This window comes from Sipha flava, unplaced genomic scaffold (genome assembly GCF_003268045.1).
Source record: "Sipha flava isolate LNK unplaced genomic scaffold, YSA_version1 40_pilon_pilon, whole genome shotgun sequence".
In the NCBI taxonomy this organism is placed as follows: Eukaryota; Metazoa; Arthropoda; class Insecta; order Hemiptera; family Aphididae; genus Sipha; species Sipha flava.
Genome location: NW_020273126.1, coordinates 1,759,661 through 1,786,617, shown reverse-complemented (window position 1 = coordinate 1,786,617; position 26,957 = coordinate 1,759,661). Strand labels below are relative to the sequence as shown.

The 26,957-nt window shown below is 32.1% G+C and overlaps 1 protein-coding gene and 1 non-coding gene across 2 annotated transcripts in view; one reads left to right on the top strand and one right to left on the bottom strand.

Annotated features, from left to right (window-relative positions):
• Positions 1-26,957, bottom strand: part of LOC112688816 (dopamine D2-like receptor) — a 303,764-nt gene that overhangs the window by 54,946 nt on the left and 221,861 nt on the right. Inside the window, exon 3 of the mRNA XM_025562204.1 lies at positions 18,722-18,974. Coding sequence (XP_025417989.1) covers positions 18,722-18,974 — 253 coding nt within the window. The remainder of the gene's footprint in view (positions 1-18,721; positions 18,975-26,957) is intronic.
• On the top strand, positions 16,144-16,184 carry LOC112688873. The gene has a single exon (XR_003149089.1). It is a non-coding gene; the product is annotated as a small nucleolar RNA U3 (small nucleolar RNA).

Below are 26,957 nucleotides of genomic sequence, written 5' to 3'. Positions count from 1 at the left end.
CTTCCACGAAGTCATACTGGTGGATTTAAAATTTAATACAGGTAGGTATATTTTGTATTACGCAACACTTTTTCAGAAAACAATTAAAAGTAATAAAACAATTGCAATTTCAAACTGAACTTTATTAAAAAAATGTATTCTGAATTAAATGCTTTTTATTGCATTAAAATAAAAAATAAATAAATAAAAAAACTATATTATATTATATTATAATACATCCTATTATTTACATCATGAAAAAAATATCAAAATAACATGATAAAATTTTTTAAGAGACATATCAATTTAAAAATGTAACGTTTGTAATAAAATTCATAATTAGATTGGTAAAATCGTAATAAACTAAGATGGTTAGTGTAGGTGATATTTATATCGATAGTTATTGTTTATATAATTGGAGTAATTCGATTCCATTTTAATAACAAAATAATATTTTTGCTGTGTAATTTCAACGGCATTAAAAAGTTATGATTTTAAATTTTTATGAAACGATTCACGATCGAGCTTTATGATTTTTTTTTTATAACTAATTGTAATATAATGTGCTGAAATATAATAAAATGTTATAAATAATATTTTGCAGGTAGATACAGTTAAAATTAAATACTAACATACAACTATTTTTTTTCATTTTCTTACGTATAGAAGAATAATTTCAAATGGCAGTGAACACCTTCGAAATTAAATCACTTGAATAGGTTTTTTAGACCTATAACTCTGTTATAATTTAAATTAAATAATATTACTTGAAATGGAAAATTAAATTTGTTATAATAAATGAAAAAAAAATTATTTATCAGTAAAAATATTTACGACGACCTAAAAAAAAATCAAATAGTTGTATATAACGTACACATACATACGTTCAAATATTTATAAATATTTTACATGCATAAAAAATCATTATAAAAACAAAAAGTAAAAACTTTTTTGATGAAATGGTTTTTTTTTTTGATTTTGTATTGTGGCATGTGCTATCAATGACGAAAGGAACAGAGTCATACGATTTTAACTAAGTTACAAAAATATTTCATAACCTTTAATTAGATTTTTTCAAGTTACTAATAATATGTACATGCAATTATTTTTAACTTATTTTAATTAACGATAAGGGTGGTTGGAGATCTGCAGTGAATCGATCATATTGAAGAAATGAAGAAGAAGATTTTAAATGAACGAATATATTTTTTCATATCAAAAATCGATAAATTTATACAACACCCGAAAATGAATGAATTGTACATGAATACATTTAGGTAAGTGTATTTTCATGATGATTAATAAGTAAAATTTCAACGTAATTCTGATGACACTTCTATATAAGGGAAACATTTTTCATTATTTTAATGGTATATATTAGACGAAAGATCGACATTCGTTTTGGCAAAACCACAAGGCTATTAGAAATATATGGTAAATTATTAAATGAGTTTAACAGTTTTTTTTTTTTTTTACATGCATAAATCGAAAATGTTGGAAACAATCCAAATAAGGTGGTGATAGTGGTCCGAATGAGTTATACATAAACAAATATGTATGGGTGAATATTTAGAAGCTTTCATTGCAGTTGTGTACAACTTATTGATCGACTAGATGAAACCAAGATAAACATTAGCCATATCTAGTTTTCAAAATCACAAAATATCTCCATGTGTGTTGTATTTGAAAACGAAGAAAGATCAGTCATGGTGAAACCGTACAAAATATGAATTTTGCAATTAATTTAACCATTAGTCTTATTTTAACGGACATAATATATTCCATATTCACGGAATATTGTTATTTTCAATGCAAACCATATGTTGTTTACTAATATAAACAGGTGAAGTTCTGAGTATTTATCATGATTAAGATTCTGGGTAAGTTAAATACTTTGGTATAACTCTAAACAAACGCCTAAGACCATTCTTGAAATCCAAACCCACCCTACTCAATGAGCTAATAATTTGAGTTCACGGAAAAATTATTTAATGTTCTGCAAAACCATCGAGCACCAAAACACTTCAGGTGTTTCAATCCATCTGCTCATTACTAATAACGTATTTTCCTTGATATTTCACAAACAAAAATCTTCACAAAGAGCTATATATTCCTAAACTTAATCAAGTAACAAAATTGTATTACTTTAAATTTCATCATAACTTAAATTCTCACAGTAACCCTTTAATCAAAAAGCTATACTTTACCTCACTTACCGGTGATATACGTTAAATATATAAAATAGAGTGAGGTACCAAGATAATGTCTTACTAAATTAATTATATGGTGAAAAAATATAAATACAATTATATTTAAAAAATACCTGATCGGGGGTAATGCTGAATGCTTGTTCATAAATGCAACCTTCTGTCAATAATCATTTATCAAATATACTCATTATACCGACTATTTTGTATGTATTGTAAATGCGAGTAGTTTTCAATAAATAACAAAAAAAAAAATAAAATAAAATAATCTTCGTAAAATAATTAGTATATACTTAAATCGTGATGTGTATTTTTTTTATTTGTGTACACAATTTTGACTGAATCCGATCATCACCAAATGAAAATTTAACATTTTTTTTTTTTTTCAATTTCTCAGTTTCTTTATCATTTTCCGAATAATTGAGGTCTATGGATAAAAAAAACTGCGACGGAGTTAAAAATACTGATACTAGAATCCACACCATTATTAAAATCACATTTTTATTTGTTACTTTTTTTTTTTTGAATCTGTGTAAATATTTCGACTACAATACTTTATCCAATCATCACGATCATAAAAGGTTTCTGATTGAAAATATAATATAGTAAGTACTTTAGGAGGGTTATTCTACGAATTTCCAATAATTTTCTTAATAATTGCAAATAACATACGAAAAGTTATAAAAATACGGTAACATCCATGGCTAACCTAACCTAACCCTTCGACAAAATTAAATTTTTGTTTTCATCACGACTCTAAAAATAATAACCGTAGAAACTTGACATTTTTACTAAATTCTTATTTCACCGTTTGCTATAGATGATATAATTTTTAAAATATTTTTATTTAACTATCAATAAAAAGTTAAAATGTTCATGTTATGTTACATTTTTTTTTTTGAAAAGGTCAATGAAATAGTTTGCGTTAGGTTAGGTTATCAAAAAGTCTTAAAAATGTGATACAAGTTCCAATACAGCAATACGATTAATGTATGCATGTAGGACTTCCGACCGTGGTTTCTTACTTAAACTAAGAATCTCGTTTTTTTTTTTTAATAAATATATTCATATCTTCACTGATACATGAGTAACGATGAAAGACGGTAATGTGGTTAACCATATGTATTTTCCGTTTATTGACGTCTATTACCAGTTAAGTCGGAAACTTATGTAATTCATGCGAGTTGACCAAGTCAAGAGTTGGTCAACTCATGCTAAGTTAAGTGTGGATTTCGATTTCGCGAAAAATACGTACATTTAAATATTTAAATATCTCACTTATTGATCTGTCTTTATTTTTAAATTACGGTTCCGTTAGGTTAGTGTGTCGCGTGCCGGTGTGAATTTTTTTTTTTCATGGACGTCCAGTGATTATCGTATGTGACATAGCTTTGTTAATCAAAAATATCGTAACAAACGTAGATAGCCGAGCGGCAAACCAATTTTATTATTACTGATAATCTGTCAATCCCGACTCGTAGTAATGTCACAAATTACATTATTATGTATAACACAGCCAGACCCGAGGATCAATTGAACGGTAGAAAATGGTCGTAGAAGAAGTATTAGCTTCGTGGATGGCCTATAATAAATCGAAAGATCGACCAATGGCGTTGCAATTTGTGCAGTTTCAAAAAAAAAAAATCGGGCCGTGAACTCGTGTGATCTGTTGCAACAGAAATTCATGAATGATATAAAATGTATAGCAAGTATAGGATTGGTTTCAGCGGAGATCCTTTGCGACCAATGATTATTTACAATTCACGTCCATTAACATAGTAAATCATTTGTTGGTTTATTATTATGAAAAATATAAGATTTATCATAATTTACCAACAGTCGTAGTAAATTACGTCATGTACCCGTAGTAAATTTGAATTCAAAATGTTCTTTTTTTTATAACATTTACCTACAAAATTAAATAATTTTGGAAAAAGATGTCATTCACCTGTAACTAACGTCTGTTACCAATTATCGTATTTCAACGTAATATATACATATACAAACACACACACACACAAGCATATATATTAAACTTGGTTTGATTAATATTTTTACATAAATTACATGGGATCATATACAAACAAAATCACAATAAAACCAACCTTTAAAAACAAACCATGTTATACCTATGACAAAAATATGAAAACTTGTTCCAGGTACATACGTACATTTTTATAATATTATTATAAAATACGAAGTATGATATAATAAAAAGTAAATATTACAACAGAAATAAGTGAATTCTAGAACAATGGCATTATTATATAGCATTATACATTTCTGGAATACAATTTGAATGGTAATGAAATGTATTTTGTTAAAAGGTACAACTATGAATGGACACTATACTTGAGTAAATTAAAATTAATAAATATTTCAATTATTTTGTACCAGCTGTATATGATATAAAAATAGTATGTAATAACAACGGATTAAATTAATAACTTCGAATATTTTATACATGTGTCTTTAATAAAATTGTATTTTAAAATTTATAATGAGAGTGAAAACAATTACGAAATCACATTGAAAATCAAAAAAAAAAAAAATCAGAAATTTTTCTAATATTGGTACCATAAAAATTAATTAATATCCAAAAAATAACAAAATAATGCTGAAAACAACTAAATTGAGATAACATTTATATTTATTATTTATTTTTATTTCTTCCATCTTATGACATCACAGCACCTATAGTGAAAATCTTGATATTTATACCATAGAATATTTTTTGTGTCTATAAAAAATTTTTATTTAAACAAAAAATAATTTTATATTAATTTTTACAAAGGTAAAATAATATGGTGTTAATTATAATTTGAAATATGTCCAAGTAAACATTTTTAACTATAAAAAATATTCCTAAATACTGAAATAATGATGACTAAAGTTATGCTATAAAAAAATAAGGTTTTTTTTTTTTTCACCGTTTACAAATAATAATAGTACATCAATCAGATTATTATTGCAACACAAGAGTTCCATATAACCATATATAGTTAATTTATTCGTGTTTAAAAATTTAAATTAACCATCCCTGAGTTGGTAGAAGTAATAAGTGTATACATTTTAGAGTCACGGGTATAATTATTACACTCGTATGTTTTAGTTTAAAAATACAGGTAAGTTTTAATAAAAATAATTTTAAATCAGTATTTTTAAATATTCCATTATATTATAAAAGTATAATTTTTTAGTAAGGCTACTTATCGCAACTATGATGTATGAAAATCATTCCATTGTGTAAAATTACGAAATTTCACTGAACTATTTGAACAAAATTTAATTTATCAAAAAATGATGACTATTGAGCGAAAACTATTGTCAATATTTCAATTTTTGTTGAACACTTTAAGACTAGTATACAAGTTATTTATCGTGTGGTTAGAAGTGGATTTGTATTAAAGTTAATAATACGGACAAATTACTAAAAAAAAAAAATCTTTTTTAAACAGTCCAAGATATAAAACAAATTAATCAAATCAAAATATATATTGTAAAAATGATATCACAGTAAAAAGCATACAATTAAATTGTATTTAAGACCTGGTAACAAGATCAAGAGCAAAGTGTGCGTACATAAATGTTTATTGTATAGTTATCAATCGATACGATGACGAAAAGTGAAAATTAATTAGTAATTCATTTTTTTTTTTTTTTTTTTATAAACAAGATAAAGTTTGTCACGTTTCAAATTTTTATCCGTCGTGTTTTAAAACGACGGAACAGTGACGAACACGCTTAATTTTATTTTCGTTTTAAAAATTCTTAATTTGCAACTGGCGTGTTAATTTTACCCGGGCATTTAAATATATGATAACGTGGTATTTCTTTTTCAAAGACAATTTGTCATTCAAAACACTGTTAAAGTCGAAAGATTCACAGTTCAATAATTCACAACCCGAAAGTTTCATTGCAGAAATAATGAGTCGTTTTTCTCCCACGTACCTGTTCACCTCTGACCACGTGGTCTGTAGACGGTGAGGGGGAGCAAGTGTGTAAAGAAAAAAATTGCTAATTTCACCGCGAACATTTCATCGCGGACACGCGCTCCGCATACAGAACAACAATTCGGTTGTGACAAAGTGGACCGAGTAAGGACACGGTCACCGGCTCCTTTCGGACGACGTGTACCGAACGCGGAACGGTACGCACCAGCCGCATGGCCAGGATCTACAAACACGAGGCGCACGATATTTTTTCGGGTGGATCGGAGTGGTGTTTTTTTTTTATGATTTTCGTGGTAAACATAAAGACACGGGAGTTTACTCTTCTGCGCGTCTAGGCTACAGACGAGGAGGATCTCTGAGGCTGAGGAAGCCGTTGCCGTTGTCACGTCGTTTGCTCCGTACGCGGTTCGAACGCGTTTCCTAGGGCAGACGGTCGCCAGCTGTGGTGTGATACGGTACACCGGAAGCGCCGGGAAGGACGATTTAATTAAACACAAACGAGCGCGTCCGGGACCGTCGGTGATCCTATGGCTGGGTATGAGAGAGACAAAGGAAAACGAAAAAAAAGCGGACGATTACAATGAAGCAAATATATGTCCCACGCGCGCGGAAGACTCGAAACCCCATGGGGCTGCCACGAGAGTTCCAAACTTGTTGGCCGTGGTACATCCGTACTTGCAACGACGTGACTGAAGAACATTATTACCGAACGAATAAGATAAACCGCACGGCTATTCCGCCATTCCCGTTTTTGTCCCTCGTCCCTGGTCCGTTTTCTTTCCAACTGGCAGTTTTTAATTACAATCCTAATACCCGTGTATGCGCACCACCCTTTTGGTATTTTTTCGTCCCCCTTTCGCTTTGGCTTCTTTTCGAGTTCGCGCCCGGAATGGCGAATGGAAATTCGTATTGAAACCCTTTTCGACTGTCGCGCGCGTTGTTTGTTCGTTGAAAACACGAACCGAAACAATTAGCACCTCCGAAACGATATTCCGGTCGGGCGCAGGAGAGATTTCTAATATTAATCACTTTACCAGGGGTGCCTAGCGTAGAATGACGGTGACCGACTGAACGAACGGTGGTGAAAATTGAGACGGCTCTGGTTTACAAAAGTCGGCAATGGGATCGGAGACCATCTTTAAGTCTTGATCGGCATGCAAATTAGATTGCTATGCTAAATTGCGGATCGGTACTTATGAATAACTATTGAAGACGTCGGCAACAGTACCTGTTATAGGCGTATACATGTATTTCCGTCAGTGCGTCCCATCGTAGTAATACTATTATTGCACCTGTACGTAAATCGATTTACGCGCGTATGTATACGTACACAATAATACGTGACTGCCGCCAGTGACGTGGTCCCGTCAGTATTATTTCGACGCCTTTGCGCGCCTTAAGACTGTTATATTCACGTTACACACGTTTACACCGATGCGTTTTACATAATCGTAACGTATGATAATATATTATGTTAATCTAGACGTCTGAGTTCGCGTTTAAAATCACAACACTAAAAGGTGATCCTAAAGTTGAAAAAAATAAAATAAAAAATGATCACGCTCAAGGTTTATTTGGTAAACAATGAAAACGTCTAGTGATTCACTGAATATCACCAAGTAGAGACAACGTAAGCTTTTAAAATACCAGACGTTTTCATTGTTTATGAAATAAACCATGAGCGTTTTTTTTTTTCTTTTTTTTAGAGAGATTATATAATACGTTGTGGTGTAAAATGAAGTGACCCAGTAAGAGTATCTTTTTACAATTATTTTAGTTCAAACAACATAAAATAATATATCTTTGATGTTTAAGCTAAAAATTGTTTACTTTTATAGAAGTTATTTTTCATTGTATCGCTAAACGCATTGCTCACTATGGAATAATAAAAGACGAACAATATTTAATGTTGTTGCGGTTTATAGTGAAAAATAAATTTTTAACGTTCATTTCAATAACCAACGAGAAAATTAAATAAACGACTGAAATGTTTTCAAAACAATTTATTGTTCATCCAAGCTGTATGAAACCCAGTTCTTTTGAACAATTACATACCATTGAAAACTATTTAAACCCAAAAAAATTTACAAAAATGTAACAAATAAAGTTTCTGAAATATGTGGTAGAATGTATGTGAATTAAAAAATATTTTATTTACAACGGTATGTTATTTCTTTTATTATAATTTATAACAAGTTTTAAAAAAAAAGTTTTAGGTTCAAATTTAAGAAGTCTATATTGTTTTTAATTTTTGGCTTATGAATTTAATGCATTTATTACACAATGCACTCAAGTATTAAGATATTATTTTATTACAAAATTAATAGCAATACTCAAGTATTTAAGTAGTGGTATTTATTAGAACAAATATTGTATTTATTTAATTTCATAAAATATTTATGAATTTCCACGTATAATAATGCGTATGAAATACTTTTAGAATACTTTCACAGTGACAAACTTATTAAAACTTGGAAAGAGTATTTTACCATTTTCAAAGTTTGTAGAAACATTCATGTAATCTCAGAATAGTTACCTTTCATCTTCCATCTTCTACCTTACGGGTGAATTTCGTCGCTCCACGTGTTCAACATAATTTAAAAATACACTGTACATAATAATTCCCAGTTTTGTACGTTTTACAAAGCAACGTAATAAAATAACAATATTCAATTTCAACCTTACGATTGCGTATACTATACGTTTACACGTTTACTATGAACCATGGGCCTACGGTAGGGACGTGTTTTTGAACAACTGATCGAATACTTGTTCAAAACCATTTATACTATATATCATATTACCAGACAGTATAAATAGTTTGGTTAAATATCATCATAATTATAATATAAATACTATAAAATAGTATTCAACAATGAGTACGACTTCGAACGAAATGCTTTGTACTACTTGGTATTTATAAAATATAATTAGTTTTCTTGCTATACCTCGTCGTGAACTTTCCACTTATCAGCGACCGTTCGAAAATATCAAATGATTGTGTATTGATAGTTTATTTATGTTTCCCAACAAAGTTGCCGCGACGGAGGAGAATATTAGTAATCGAACAACTACGGTGAACGAACATTTTTGGGGAGAGCACTATGATATGCTGTACAGGGTTAAGATTTCATTACGTTATCACACGTGTGGTGTTTTCGCTTTGCTCGCAAATAAATCGTAATAATGCGTCATTATAAATCTGCGTGCGTAACATTTGTCGACGTACGCGAATATATTAACGAGGTAAAACGCAAGCAGTGTCGATAAGAATCGGTGGCAGACGAGATTGGGTTACAAAAGCTCATGAATGCATAATGTAATGCCGAACGACACGAAAAGAGAGAGAGAGAGAAAACTACCCTCGGACCGATTCGTCCCCCTTCCCTCACCCCTCGATGGCCATTATTGTTTGATAATAAATGAGAAAAAGAATATATCCTATTCGAAAAAACTTCTCGTAATCGTTACGCATACATTGTGTATGAATGTACTCGTATATCAGCGAACAATAGACGACACCCGCTTTACGGTACAGGCACCTTACCCTACTACACGATAATACGCGGTGCTCTCAATCAATTTGTTTCTGTACCGCCATCCTTATCGTCGGCGCATGTATTTTAATGGATAATGTCTACTTACACGGAATGTACACCTATCCAATATCGAAATTCGACGCACTCCGACGAGATTTTCGCCGCAGGACGACATCCGAAATAGCAATTTTTCTAACGACGACAGTGGTGCCCCGGAAGATCGTGTGCGCCTCCCGTGATCTGCACGCCCGACAATGCGATTTAATTTCACTAACACTTCGGTCCCAGCCACTTCTAGCGGTCGTGTGGCAGCGGAATACGATGGACAATGCGAGTGTTAACGTTGTCACCGTCGCTCGTCAACGGTCCCCATTGTGTTTGGGTCGCGTAACCTAATGCGAGGAGCGCAATAAATGTTAATTTATATTGTCAAACCTTTCGTTTCGCAGCGCCGCACAAAAAATCCCTCGGAACATAATCGCAGTAATTGCGTCAGGCCATAACCTCTCGTCGAAGAACTTTTTATCGAGAATACGCCTAGTCCTCGTTCAACCGACTTGAAAATTCATTCAACTAATAGTCTAATTTTTTTCGATTTGATATCTTTTTCTATTTTATTTTCCGGCATTTCCCGCCTACTGTCAATTATCGTCGTACATGCAGTCATCAACGGAACGCGTTTTTAGTGGCAATTGAGCTGTTCAGACATTTGCTAACATTTATTGATTTTCGATCCTAATATTTTTGATAATGGTTAGAATCGAAGGTTAGAATGTTCATGCAACATTTCTCAGTTATAAACGATAACAATAGCTATATTTCGACACCAATTTAAAGTCATTGTCGTACTATGATCGTAAGTTATCGGTGATTGTGAATTATCTATCAATCGCCCCTGTTACATCGTGTATTCGGTTATTCAATGGAACCTGCCACTGATCCGAACAAACTACAAAGACACCAGTGAAACGACAATTACTACGCCGGAGACAGATTATTCTTAACATGTTTATCTTTCAACGTTCGTTTGAGTATAAAATAAAAATATTATGCATGTATAGTTAACAGTATTATTTAATTACCAAATATGATTATTTTTGAAATCATTTCAAAACACTTGTGATTGTCTCGTAATTAATGATTCAGAGACGATTTGTACAAAATGAAAAGTGCGATCTTCGTTTGGTGATAAATTTTTAATAATTAGATCCATCTCTATAATGAATTGTCTGTCAACCAGTCATGACGCGTCCTACAGCATAGTGTCCACCTCAGTTTTTCGGTCTGAATGTAAGTATGTACTCACTTAAACACTGTCAACCAAGACAAGAGTATACCGCAGCTCAACGGTTCTTCACCGCCAACCCGGAGAAATATCTCCCCTTCCCCTAAATGTGACGTAGGCGGTACGCAATAATAATTCGCTACCGCGGCACCTGCGTCCGGAAAGAATTGCATACGGAATTCACTACAAAAGTCGGTAACATGGTTCGTGCTTAGTATTAGAGTGGGGGTGTTACGCCACTACCTATGAATATGACCTTTTTATGTAGTAATATTAGTGTTGTGGGATTTTGTTTTAGAAAGTAGGCGGCAAATTTAAACAATCCCTCCTCACAACACCATAAACATTTGATAGGGCCGGCCCTGTGCCCAGGATGATCTCAGCGTGTATAATATCACCATTATCACCACGTGGTAGTTTAACGAAACAACAACAACAATAATAATAATAATAATTATTATTATAATCGAAAACTATTATTATCGTCACGGCGACTTGTGCGACATGATACCCGCGTCAACGCGTGTCCTTTACTGCTAACCCGGTACATTTAGCGTTACATGCTTGTACGGTCAACCGTGCACAGTCGTGGTCCATGTAATTTATTCAGCAATCGACTTAATTAAATCGGAACCGTTTGCGTGCGTTGTGCACACACCGTCCGAATACGATCGGCGTCGGCAGAAGGGGACGTAAAAACATTTTGGCCGACTCCAAGAACCCAGGACGAAAACAAACACGAGACACGACAATCTCGTGCCGTCCGGTCGGTAGGTCGGTAGCCAAACGGACCGTCGTCATGGTGGGCCACCGCAATAATTGCACGGGTTTGAAAGGTTTTCAGGTTGCGTCACGAGGGATTGTTGAGAGAAAATAATTTGGAGAAACACACGTACGCGTACTACTCTGATTGCGATTGTTCGATTCCCGGCGCGAAACAAAAACATTTTTTCCTAAACGTGTAATATTGTTTTACATTATTTCATACGCTTTTTTATTGATAGTCAATGGTATACGTTCGTACGCACGTAAATGGTACCGGTTTCGTTACAGTTGTTACATCGGTCCGGTCTACATTCCATCGAAGCCATAAATTGTTTTTCTGCACTTTAACCGCTCGAGATAAACATCTGATACTTTCATGTATATATAAATCAAATAAAAGTACAGTGTACACCAGACGTACGCGCCAAATGCATTTTAATATTATTGAAAGCGAAGATTTTGCCAAACGATTTCGAACTTGAACGTTTAGAATCGCAAAAGGGTTTCTTGAAATACTTAAGTGCCTCTGAATTTCGTAGAAAAATGTGTAAGTCGACATTTTTTTGTGCCAATAAACCTGAAATATTAAAATAAATCAGAATAACATTTCGAAATCGTGTTTAACTTATCGATTCATTCACTTAAAATTGTTATTTCAGGAACAATGAAACATTGGTTTCAAGTTTAAAAGACCGATCCAACAATATCATTCACTGTATCATTAGCCAACCTCGGAGTTTCGCTCTTTTTGAATTATTGTTTTAGATATTCGTACATATTTTGACCATGCTTCAAACGCATTAACGATTTCTAATAATTCTTATTCACTGAACGTTTTGTGTTACCTAACATCTCTGAGTATGTTATGTATGTTTTGTGTTCATTGTGAAACGTCGCATTGCAATTTATCGAGTGGTTTCAGTTTCCCTTTATGTATTACAACTAAAATCGGTAATCAAAACTCGATGTAATTACAACTCTGTAATGTTTTAAGCTGTTGCTTTGAGTTAATGGTAGTAATCAGTAACCACGTGATTATAGTACTGAATCGTACAATTTTAAGTGTTACATAATTTTAACAATAGTTTGCTTCAGATTTTGTGAAGCGAAAGTTTAGATGTATCCAAAAACAAAAAAAATATTGAAAAAAAAAATTTAAAAATTATTCTTATTTCTGGTAGGTCAAATATATACTTAGGCTTAAAAAATATGATTTTTCAAATTTTAAACAAACACAATGCTCAACTTCAAATTGCATCTTATATTTTGGAAACAGGTATAAATATAGACAGATTATACCTATTATCAAAGTTCTAAAAGTCAAAATTGGTCCATAGTCATTTAAATTTTAGAGCTTCCAGACAATGTAGTCCTCATAGGCATTACTTATGGACATTAAAACATAATTCAATAAAAGAATTTCTTCTTCCATTTATCATTGATTTGTTACAGTTACTAGAGAATGGATGAATTATGAATGGAGTTATATTTACCTTAAAAATATCTAACATATCCTGTGATTCCCCAGCATAGGTTTTTTTTACTAAATGTTAAAGGCCAAAATGCTTCATTTTTTTTTGTTGCACTTCTATCGTTGAAGAACCCACTTACTTATAGTATCGCATAACATTTCCTGGTTTAAATTCATCATTAAGAACTAATGAGTCTTTTAAAAAAAAAAACAGATTAAGCTTATCATAAAGATAATAGTCCGTTAGTTTGTTTACCAATCAGTGTAACAGATGAAGTGGTTTTAGATTATATGAATATATGAACAATGTGTGCTTGGGTATAGTTAAAAGATTTATTGAGCTTTGAGTAAGAAGTAAATTACTAACAATACAGAAGATTAAAAAAATAAAATAAGATAAAATAAATAACAATTTAAGAAATTTAAGACCGTTAAGTGCTTTCCGAATTATGTGGTTTGTCTAGATAGCTTGATGAAATTGAGTTTTATAAAGCTATAGGCTTAGAACATTTATATTATACTATGATCCAATAGTCTTAAAGGATAACTTAAAAAAATAAATTCTTTTGTAATTTCATATTGTTAGTATTGCTATCAGAATTTTAATTAGTGTAGAGACATGTATTTAATATAATGAATCTGTCAGTCATTTTTTTAAATTAATTTGTCAACAAGTATTCTTCTATGTTTGGTCCTCATTTAATAATATATAACATAGCCTAATAAATTTACCAATATATGTTAGAATTCATGGTCCGTTGGACAACTAGCTGTTTCTGATGTAAGAATTTAGAAAGTGTTTTTACACAAAGTATTAAAAAATAAATCAATTTTCTGTCAAACATCCTTCACAAAAAATCTTTAATAGAATAATAGAAAAGCAAAATATTTTTATCTTTAAAACTAATGGTAAACTTTATAAAAAAATAATTTTAAAGTTATCTAATACATCAATAAATATTATAAATGGAAGATACAAGTATATAATGTTAAATAATATTGCACTTATGCAGCACATTGTTCAGTCTTTAGGATAACTTCCAAAGTTAATTGTAAAACAATTTCTAAAATATTCAGAATTGACTTATATATCATTATCTTCCTTAAAAATTTGGTATGTATATTACTAATATTTCACAGACGTTCGATTTATTTTCCATAAATTTGAATAATATTAAGTGTAAATGTTTTTTTATTGGATTAACAGGCCAGTTGGCATCAGTGTTGTTATAATTAACATTATTTAATACTTTACATTATATAACATTAATGTATCATAATACTTAATTTTAAGTAACTTTATTAACCATATATATAAATATATATATATTTTTTTTTAGTGTACTTAATTGTATTAATTTTTTATATTTGACTAGTGACTTTTAATGTAATGTGTTATATTGCATTTTGTTAAGTACTGTATAATTTTCAATATGATTTGAATATACAATAAATATTAATACATTTTCTGTATTTTCTGAGATATTTTATATTTATATACCATTAAATATAATTTAAATATTAATAGTATTATATAGTGCCTATACTATAAAATAATAAAAACTAAAAACAAATATTTTTGTTATGAAACATATGTACCTACCTAATTAATTATGAAAATCAAGAAACATCTCTAGTTATTTTTGCAATAACTACGGTGTTCTTAACGAATTAGTGTAAATATTGGTCGTATAATTACCATTTAGATAGTTACTTAAATCATGAGTAAACGGTAGCTCTTGGATTATATAGTACATTATTATTTTATCATCATTCTTCAGGTTCATAACTTAAAATAAAGTAACATACAAAACTTTAAAATGTACATAAAACATAATTCAGATAACATAGAGTTTTTTGGTGCAATACTCGTATTAGGTTGGCATTTATTTTAATCATATATTAAAGGCATATCAATAATAAATAGTGTGCATATTGTGTCAATGATAATTTTTTTTATATTTTATAATACGAGTATACTAGTATATTTTTGCAATATTAGTGAAATCGTAAATGATTTCAATTGTTTTTGAAAAGTGTAAACATTAATTTAATATACATAAATATAAAGCATACTATTATAATATGAGTTCATTTTCATTTTGCGTATTTTCGATTTTATTACTTAAGTACATTTATTTTATTCATATGACACAAATACGATAGGTAAGTAGGATTAAGTGTAGGTTCTCCAACTCATAGAATGCGTGTACATAACCAAGGTTCGAATCCTTCACATCCTCCGTTTAATACAAATTTTTTACATATTTTTTTTATTGCGCTCGTGCGATGAAAATAGCGACCGTATATGTGCCAATGATCGCGTATGAATGTACAATGGTCAACAAAACTACGATTGCATAAAATGTCTTTAAAATTTACCCAAGTAAGTTGACATGTGTTACTAAAAAGTGTTAACATTGCAGATATTCAACTACTATTGTTTCGGTCATTATGGTTCAGTAAAAATATTTTGTTATTACTCGTGTTTTATACACAGTTATTGATTAAATAATATTTTACGATTATTCATATTTCTTGGATGAGATCCAACAGAGTGTGACTACTGCTTGGCTTTACAACAAATCAGATAGTTTACGATGTATCGTTTACCTTTTCTGTAACTCCATACAATTAACATACGCCTTGATTAAATTACGCCGCTATTTAATTTCAATTGCATTATAAAAGTCCTTAAAAAAAAAAAAAATACCTATGTGAATACCAAATATTATATAATTAATTTCTTAAAAATATTCATGAAACGAACGGTTTTTTCGCTCACATATGTTTAGATGTTTCTATTCAGTAATTTTAATAATCGATGAGAAAAAAAAACAATAGATTGTTTACATTCTGAAATGTGATTCTCTAAGTTTATTTTTAAAGGTCTGATGTTATATTGTAAAAAAATATTTATATGTACTGCAGAGTATTAAAAATTAAGATCATACTTCACAGGATCATTTCTGTAGTATGCATCGTCCCCTCCAGGTGCACATTTGAACTCGTCATTTTACGTCCGTTAGCCGAGTCGGGCATATTGTTAAATAGAAGACGTGCTATTGGTATATTTTGTGCAATCACATAACGAATATCAATGTACTGGAAAAGATGAATAAATAATAACTTGAAATAGTCAAAACAATAAAATCACGAAAACTGCATTATCTAAAATATGTTATGCGTCACACAGAAAAATATTGCGATATCTTTATTCAGAACAGCCATTAATAAATATCAAATTGATAACATGATTGTCAACGAATATGATACTTGAAGAAGAATCATATGTTCTGCGATGACCTAAGAATGGCTTTTTTTGTACTGTACACCGTTAATACACATTTATGCACGCAAGCGTTTCTTGTAAATTTCACTTGGACTCGTAAACCGATAGCGCAGAAGCGTTGTAAATCGACTGAAAACTAATTCGTAACAGCACATCCAGAATGGACTTCCGGAAAGAGGTCGTCTCTAAAAAAAAAAGAAAAACATTGTATTTATTTATATCTATTTTCGTATATTTGTTCGACCTGGTACTTGTTGAATTTATACCATGCAAAACAGTTTTATTTTCAAAATTAAATGATGAATCGCGTGCAATGAACCGAGAAAATCCTCGAGTAAGTCCTAATTTTGACAGAAAAAGAAGCAATAATAAACATGTATTAGGCTGTTTCGGAAAAAAAAAAAAATAATAATAAAGACATTGTCATTTGCATTCAATTTTTTTTCTTCACTGGACCAATTATCTTCATTTATTTACTTATATATGTTTTTTTTTTAATTATTTGCTCAAAATATTTACACGTATCACTCTTACAAATATACAAATCAATCGATTATAAAATTTTGTCATACGTGTGACTTGCGTTAACGTAACTATATATGGCAGGATGAGTACTCGTGATCGTATCTCTGAACAAGGTAGGCAGCAGATTAGGCGCGGTTTCAATCGCCAGCCCATTTTATTGGTTACGCGAATCGAAAAACCGTGCTCTCCACCGCAGTCGGCTTGGATATTTTCTAATCGGTCGTTTTCATCCAGTACTGGACTACTTCGTCTTGGCGTGTCCTTGTGAGTCCTTTGGGTATATCGTTCGGAATGCATTTACAATGTATGACGTATTATACGAATCGTCGCATCATAATGTTTTCGATCGTTAATTATTATCGTATGCAGCACGTGGTTATCGCGTTTAAATACTTTCAACCATCGGAAAGTAAATTAAACACGTATATAATATGTTTGAACACGATGATACAATACAGATAACTTTCAAACGTTAATAGCTCGACAAATATTTGCGCACCACTCGGCGTTTCGAGGCGTTCGACGTTTTTTAACCAAGTGTATACGGTGTAGAAACTGTACGTGAACTCGACATGTTGAATTTATCAACGATGCGATTTCTTTTGGCTGTTCACTTATATCACACAGAGATACAACATTCTATTACATTATAATATTATGTACCTAAATCTGGGGGACAGATAAATTTAAACCCTAAAAATCCCTGAAGAATATTGCTCTTAAAATATTCAATTTCACTTTTTATTTTTATATATTTATATTCTTTCCAATATTTTGGTTAGGGTTTGACATTGCAATCATCCAATGAAATTATACGAGTATCTACTCGACAGTTTGATAAGGTAAACACGAGTGAAAAATCTTAAAGTACAATTTTAAATTAAAAATACGATTCGAAAATTGTCAAAAAATAAAAAATAAAAACTACTTGAGTACTCTTTTAAGAGATCAAGACATTTACCTTGAAATGAAAAACAAACTTTCACATTCCCCGTAGAAAGTACATGAGTAGCATCGTGTAGAAAGCTTTGGCAAATAGTACAAAATGCATCGAAATCCCCGTGGTCTCATTATCACGTCGTAATACACCACCGTATGAGACATAGGTACATACGTGCATTTTGCAACAGTTAGCAGCGGGGTTGCCGATTGGCGTCCCTTCAGGGATAAACTGCTGTTGTTTGCGTAAAGCTTTGGGAGGCGGATGACCATCTAGTATTTAAATGGTGGAGCCTTTACGAGCAAACCTCGAATACCGACACGCTGAAAACCGTAAGCCCGACCGATACGTTCCACGGATTAGGGCAGAGGTGGCAAATAAGTGGCACGCATTCCAAAGTTGGCACGCATCAAGTTTTCGATGGCACTCGAAAAACTTCGATGATTTTTTTTTTTTTTTTTTTATTATTTTGTTTTATTAAAAAAAAACGTTGTAATGGGCCACATTGAATACCTTCGCGGGTCACGGGTTGAGCACCACTGGTTTAGTCGAGTTGTACAATGGATGTTATACCGGCTCAACGAGTCGGAATCCGGCCTATAACGGAACGTCTATTACATCCTATACGGTTCATAGTTTTCATCGTGTGCACGTCAATAGACATGTTACATGTATTTATTTATGTACGTATGGTACGCAAAATATGAATATAAATTATGATAATAATAATACAGTTGCGATCGAACGGCATTGCGGTGGACTTACCTTGAATATGTTCCAATAGAGGAACACCATGATGATGCACGGTATATAGAACGAGGAGAGGGACGAGTAAATGATGAAATTCGAGTTGTAAAAAAGGCAGAGGTCCGGCGTCCGGTCCGGCGTGTTGTTCAGCCCGAGCACGATGGGACTGCCAATTGCCGCGCTGATAGCCCACACTAGCACGATTGTCAGCCACACTCGTCGGTTGTTTTTGTGCTTTGCGTATTTTATTGGCTGCGTGACCGCAATGTACCTGCACACACATGCACACACATGTTAAACGATAAATTATAATATCATATTATTATTACTATTATTATCATCGGGCTTTCCGCTGCCGCCGCCTCCATCAACGCTGCGGCGAGCCCTTGCAACGCGCACGCGCGGCTATGTACCATTGCACAGGGTGATTTTTATTTTATTTTCATTACGGTCGTTCCTTTTTTTATGCTTGAATCATGAATTTATTCAAATTCTGATTCATGGAAAAACTTTGGGCACTACAAGACCAATACAACTTTCTCCGGTACACTTGGTACTACTCTATAACTCTTGGTATACTTACCAAGAAAAATAATCCAGTGGCAATATCAACATTTGTTTTTCAAACATTTTTTTAATCAAATAATTATTCGGTTATATTAACTGGTACATTTCCGCAGTCAATATTTAGACTAGTAATTTCGGATTTATTCTTATTTAAAGTTTTATGATTAGTTTATCGTTATTTTCCTTTTATATAATACAATATAGCGTGAAAAGCAAAATATTTACTTTGAATCGGCACAATCTCGAAATATTAGTGAAATAAAATGATGGACTATACCGTTTTATGAATAATAATATTGCCGTACGGATAAAAAAAAAAAAACATACTAACCTATTCGTTAATGAATTCGATTAACTCCGAAAGTACTGATCTGAATTTCGAATGTGTTCCCGAAAAGTTAACTGAACATTTTCAAAAAACAAAAGTTCACATCACTGCCTAATCTGAAGAGGTATTAGATAAAATCTGAGTATCGGAAAATAATAACTCTTCATTGTGCGGTACATGAGTGATTTGCCCATAATTGGTATTGTGAAAAAATGCCCGTTTCGTAAACGAGTCGAGTACCCTCGAACCAATCCCTCTACAATCGTACGTTATTGTTATGCGCGCGTTACAGTCATGTACGGTGCCCTCGAAACCGTTGATTCGGCCGACGACGATAACGCATGCAGTTACATGATAACTTTCAGTGGCAAAACTGGGTCCAAATTCTGGTGGTGCAGAGGCATATTCATAACTTTTAATTTCCAACACGCTGATTTTTCAACTCCCTAAGTAAAATCCTTCTTAATAAATTATATTTTTTCTTATGTATTTCATTAAATGACGAATACATTTTGAATTATTTTAGCAGCAAAACCTTTATTATTATATTAATATTAATAAAAAATACGTTCGAATTTTTTTTTTTTTTTTTTAGTATACTAGTTCCCCTGGCTCTTGAAAACAACGTAATAAGTTATACGAATTTCAATGATTTTCCGGTGGTGCAAGAACATATTTTTGCACCATCCAGTTCACGGCACTGTCAAAATTAATAGTTATAGCGTTGATATCTAGTCGTGAAATTAAAAGGTGAGGAGCTCGCCTGACCTCATGAAGTCTAACATCGTCAGAAAACGGTTGTCGCGCGCATCGGCTACGTTATCACGTGCGCCCAAAACGTATCGGCCAACCGAAGTCCGGTCAATCAATAATGGAAGCGGCATATTTAATACATTTTAATACCACAGACCCTAATTATAATTGTTGACAGAACGAACGGACGAGGATTTTAAATAAAAAAATGTTAGAGATATTTAGTCGAGATCGTATGCTTATAATAAATATTACTCTCGTTTATCCGCAAACAAATTAAACTTTTACACTATTTTGAGAATATTCTCGACTTGTGCCATTATACGATTTGATTTCTTTGACAAAATGATTTTATTTTTTCTAATCACAGCAAGTGGGTCTGTTAAAATTAAGCGAGAATGCGCGTAACACTGTGTGTAAAACAACAGGACCAGATAATCGAATATTTTGATTATTTCAAAGGACACCCCATTAGAAAAAATCTAAAAACCCCGCCTATCATCATTAATGGTCAAATTTTTTTTTAAAATCTTGACTGGATGTATAGATTTTTTTTAATTTTTGATTGTCTAAAAAGTATTATATTTTGTTTAACTTGTTCATTTTAAAACTCACCGATTGAGTTATATGTGAATTAATTTAATATACAAAAACAAATATAAATTTAATATAGGAAAACTGTGTATTTTTTGAACTCGAAATTTTTTTATTTTTTTTATCACGTTGTAGTAATGGCTTTAATTGGGAACATTTAAATATTTCCCAGGCAAGGCTGGATAATTTAGCTTGTAGTACGAGTATAATTATGTATACTCAGCACACAAGATATTTTATCCCGTCGAAAATTATTCAATAATTATACGACTGAAGAAAAAACTTTCTGTTATGGAATTAAAATATTTACTCTTTTTATCTAAGCAAATTTTGTTTTAAAGAAATTATTTTGTTTGCAATTAAACATCAACTAATTGAAACGTTCAATCGTTTCATTATTATAATTGAACAACTATTAATTTATTTTTATTTTTCCATCGTCATCCTTTTTACATAATAATATATTTTCTTTCGTTAAATATATTTTGTTAATTATATGGAGATTTGAATGAGAAAAAACTTTCTTTACCTTATTTCATATAATTAAATTTTTTTATTTGAGATTTTGAGGAAAATATGGTGAAAGTTAATTTTCGATCATTTCCCGCTTTAAATTTTTATATTCAAAACACCGCACATAACATTAAAGAATTATATTTATATAATATTTATAACAAAATCTTACATGCCTATACTTTATAATATATAAATTAACCACTAAAGACTTTTAGACTGTTTATCTCGGCATAATTTAAGCAGTTATGAATCTTACTATCGGTTTTATTTTTTCTTCTCTACAAATAATTAAAATAATTGTTTTAAATATTTTTAGTTTTACGATCATTTATGCAATATTAACTAATATCAACTGAGATTATCTAATTAAAATGCATTATTATAATTTGATTGATCCATAGTGTTCATGATTTCCAATTATTAACTCTCCGTGAAGGAGTTACCCGTTCCCATAACAATAATATTGACCATTTCCGCCATAGTCCTTTTCAGCCAAAAAAAAGTTTGGAAACCATTGGTTTTAATTTTTAAGCATTATTGAATATATGTTATGGTATGTGTAAAAAATATTTGTAATATGTAGGTACACTCATAATCTTCGATAATTTTTGATAATTGTCGATAATAACGGTTAATAACAATGGTTTAGATATTATATTATCAAAATATATATATATATCAAAATTAACAATGCTCAAAATAATACAAAAAAAATTCCAATGAAATTATTAAGTACACTAGTGTCAAAACTATTTCTTTTAATTATAAGATTTTTTAAAACTTGACATATACTTGTATTATAATTTATATTTTTTGTGACATTTTTAAATATTTAAAAATGACTATATATGTTTTTCAAAACTCTATCGATACAATATTTAACCTATACTTATTTTATACATTATAAATAATAAAATAGAATGGACATATTATAATATGAAATTATGTAATATTTTAAAAACTCTAATATAATTGTACCTATATTCGACTAATATATCCTTATTATCTATTTGTATTAAAATTTATAATGAAAGAATATGTACCTAACAATTGAATATGTTTCCCAAACGACGCCTTTTCACAAAAATACATTTTGGCGGAAACAGGAATCATACCATTTTCGTTTCTGGCAAAATAGGGCTATGCATAAATCTGGGAACTGGATTTTTAGCGGAAATGGGACATGTCTCTCCGGATTAGGCAGATCGGTGTCAAGATAAACACATATCAATAAATAATTGTCTATAAACTAGATTTTTTTTAAATCTAAAAACATTGGTTTGATTAAATTTACTATAACCTGAACTATTCAATGTATAAATGTTTGTATTAATATTACAGACTCTGCTTTATATTTACTTCTTCTTTTTTTTTTTTTTTTTTTTTTTTTTTTTCACGATTTAAGTGTTTAATTAATGTAATTAAAGTTATTATAACGATCAGCGATTAAATTTCTTGTCTCAACAACATTTAATATAATAGAATTTATTAATTTATTCAACGTTATATTTCATCGTGTCAAATAAATGATTATACCACTCGAAGCTAATAGTCGAATTGTTGTTATTATAATAAATTTCAGAAAATAAAATCACTCGTTTAGTAGATCCTTGATACGTATAACGCGTATATATATATATTATAATATATAAATTGAAAATGCTTAAGATTATAAATCATCGTAATGAACGCACACCGGTGCGTTCATAAAGTACTCGGTCATTGTACACCGGAGCGCGAATCACAGTAGCCGAGTGTTTTTAAAAAATTTAAATCAATATACTCGTTTGATTCATTTCGCCCACGGTTTCGAACGACTGATCGTTTCGATCGAAAATCTAACGGAATCTCGATAACCGTAAATATGGATAGGAGTACGCGCACGTATTAGCGTCCGATCGAACTGTTGTCGGCAAAATTAAACGGCGACGGCGCGATACAATACGGACGGCCGATAGGATCGAAGAAAAATCGTGACGAACGTCGTGAAACAGTGTCGCAACGATGAGACAAGGGCACCGGCCGGGGATCGAGGGTATTTTCTGATTTTCGATCGGGCGCGACCGGAGATCGAGATCACGGACCGCGGCGGAGGACACCGATGGCCGTCGCGCGGTTAGCGCATGTTTTGCTGACCACGACGGTACCGGGGACCCACGTGGGCCAGGCGCGACGTCTGAAAGGTGCGAACGAGCGAAAGCGTTTTGCACACGTGCACACGTGACGGTCGTGCGCCACGCCCGTTGTCGGGTCGCGAATCAGAAACGACACTTCGGGGACGCCACTCGTGTTTACGACCGTAGCGGTGGTGGGGCAAGTGAATTAATCATTGCCGAGTGACGTTTTTAATATTTAACAATGCACGAACAACATAATACGACGACGCCGCCGCCAAACGAACGGATGACGTGCCGCGAGGTGTCAAGATATGAGGGGAAAAACTCATCTCGCGCCATTAGCGTTTGCGCGCACGTCCGAGATAGATAGATAGATAGAGAGAGAGAGAGAGAGAGAGAGAGAGAGAGAGAGAGAGAGAGAGAGACACACACGTGCGCAAACGTGTGGGCGCAGCGGGAGAGATAAGTCGTCAACGTCGTGCGCGCACCGCACGAATTTTTCAGTTCGGAAAGTACCGGGAACGAAAGGTGCGCGTGGCCCGCCGGGGAAAATGAGAAGAGGGAAAGAGAAAAGGACGTGTTGTAACTCGTTTACGTTTTCGCGTTGTAGTGCGTCGCACGCTTAGACGCGCGGGCAAGAGCGATTCATTGGATACGTACACGGCGTCGGAATCGGATTACCGGTCGTTTCGCAATTACACCCGCGGCGAAACCGTTCACGGGACGTTAAACGTGTTGTACGAGTTACGCGGCAACGTAATAACGTCCTCGCGGTTTTTGTTTACGTTCGTTCATTTTTTTTTTTTCCCCGACCACCGAACACCGTATACCCGAAACGGTGGCCAACCGACACGTTCTGACACGGGTCAGGCTACTCGCCACATTGGACCCGTATCCGATCCGATCCGACTCGAACCGGCTAATCGGAAGAAAAACAAAACCGTGTGTATTATAGATAGTGCCTGTATTTATCCGTTTCGTCCGTTTCCGACGTATTTACTAGTCGGATACTTCGGTTTCGAAACAAATCTAATTGTTTTTCTTCCGATCAGTCGGAATGAGTCGGATCAGAAACGGGTCCGTTGTAGCCGAAGCGGAGACATAGTAGAGGCGTTTGCATGTCCGACCGACCGTTCCCGAACTGTTTTCGATCGTGGCGCTCGTCGTACGTTCGCCGATAACACGATCGGTTTCTGTCGGACGTTTGAAAGAAATTAAACGGAAAAGCGGTTAGAGTTCTCGCGGTACACCGGCGTCCGGGAATCACTGATATCCGCGTCCAACAGATGTTTGGGACAAAAAGTCGTCTTTATACCGTTTACCAGTATTGGGCAAAGCATATTTTAACATGCAAAGTACGTGTCACTAGTGCCCCCCCCCCTCCGTGACAATTGAATGCTACCCAGTGGTGGGTGATCGTGCCCTTAACCAACATATTCTCATAACGACTGTAGTGACAGGAGTTGATTTTCCCTGTATGTTCCTCTGCAGAAGAACACCACGTCTACGAACTACGATGGTAGACAATTTTATTAAAAAGCCACCTACTGAAAATTACTTAAAATATGTTCTGGTATTGAATGCCCACCGCACGTCCCGAACTACCGATCGATACGGATTAGCAAATTCTTATGGCACCCACTCGGCACAATACGAGTCCCGTTGAAATTTAAATCTGACCCATACCAGGCCCGGACTTCAAATGATTTCCACGCGGGAAACGATCATCGAAAGTATCGTATCGTTCCAGTGTTTTGTTAAAAGGGCCGATATCTACTTTTTTTTATTAAACAAAAGAAAAAAATGATTACATTTTTTATGACAGAACACTGAATATGAGAAACCCTGACACTTAAATTGCTTGTTAAATTGTCAAAATTAGATTTGATTTCAATTATTTATCACTTCAAAACAGTTTGGAACAATTTAATTTTTAATTTTTTAAAAGGACGTTTGTACATCTACACGGTATAGCTATTTTATTTTTATAACGTAAAACCTTTTATTTTACTTGTTTATATTCCGACTTTTCTTAAAAAATGTTCGTATCGAAAACGTTTTTCCGATATTTAGTGGTATACATCTATCTCACAAAATACCGTCGATATATATTATTATAAATCGTATCGCGTTCATCGGATTCCATTAGTAACCGTAATGTTTCAAGTAACGGGGTTTGGTTGTATAATATTGTTGGTATTACGTTCGCGTCGTTAACGGTTCATAATGAAACTGCAGCAAGTTGTACAAAGCGCTAAGTTTATAATTAAAAAAGTAAAAGAGCCCACGGAACTACGTTTCTAATAAACGACTGGTATTTTAATTTTTTTTTAATTTTTGTAAATTTCCATAAACCGAGTTCTGCGTATAACAAATGGATCACCGTATAATAAACTAATATGATAAAAATTAAAAAAATTAATATCAAATTATAAAGGTTAATAACGAATAAAATCATGAATTAATTTTGATACACAAAATATAATAAAAAAAAAAAAAGAAGATTACCGTACTGTGATATTTATATATTCCTTGTAAAATAAAAAGTTTAACAGATTCTTAAATTAATATTTTTTCCTATATATATATTTATATAGTATTATGTATTATATTTTGTATATAACAACAGATTATTCTTGTTTTCAATTGTTTTCAGCATACATGTTGCATATTTTATCATTATGGTAATCTTGAATAATTGATAAACTGCTAAGTTCCTTGAGCGTAATACTGTTTACTATCATAAATAATCAACTGAGCATAGTACTTTTAAAATATTCATATGTGAAATTAATTTTTACTTATGATAAACGTATAACGCACTGAAATTAATTCAAACATGTTTAATTAAATTTGTTTAGGAACAAGGGAAAAAGTTTATCGTCAACTAAATAATTATCAAAATTATTTTGGAAACAATTTGAGAAAAAAATGCGTTTTAACTTTCAAAAAATGAATAATACATTATATTTTAAAAATGCTAGAGTATCCGAAGACAAATACTCATCAACCTGACATACCCTATCGATCATGCGAAATATGTTTCCAGCTAGTTTATAAAATTAAATAAGTATATTTTTTCGAATCCGTATCATTCTATATTATATTGAACGTTCTTATTATTTTAAAACAAGCATTGTATCGAATTTCAATATTTACCGTTTTTGATTTGACGATTTATGTAAGCGTATTATACGTTTGTATAATATTAATGTTGTTTATAACTATATTTTTGTACTTTATATATCATTTATCGACAATTGACTAACATACATCCAAAACTACTAAAGCAATTTGTTTGAGCCATTAATAGAATTTCTAAGTGTAGATGAACTAAGAAAGTATTTTTTTTTTTTTTTTTTAAATCGCATTTTTAACA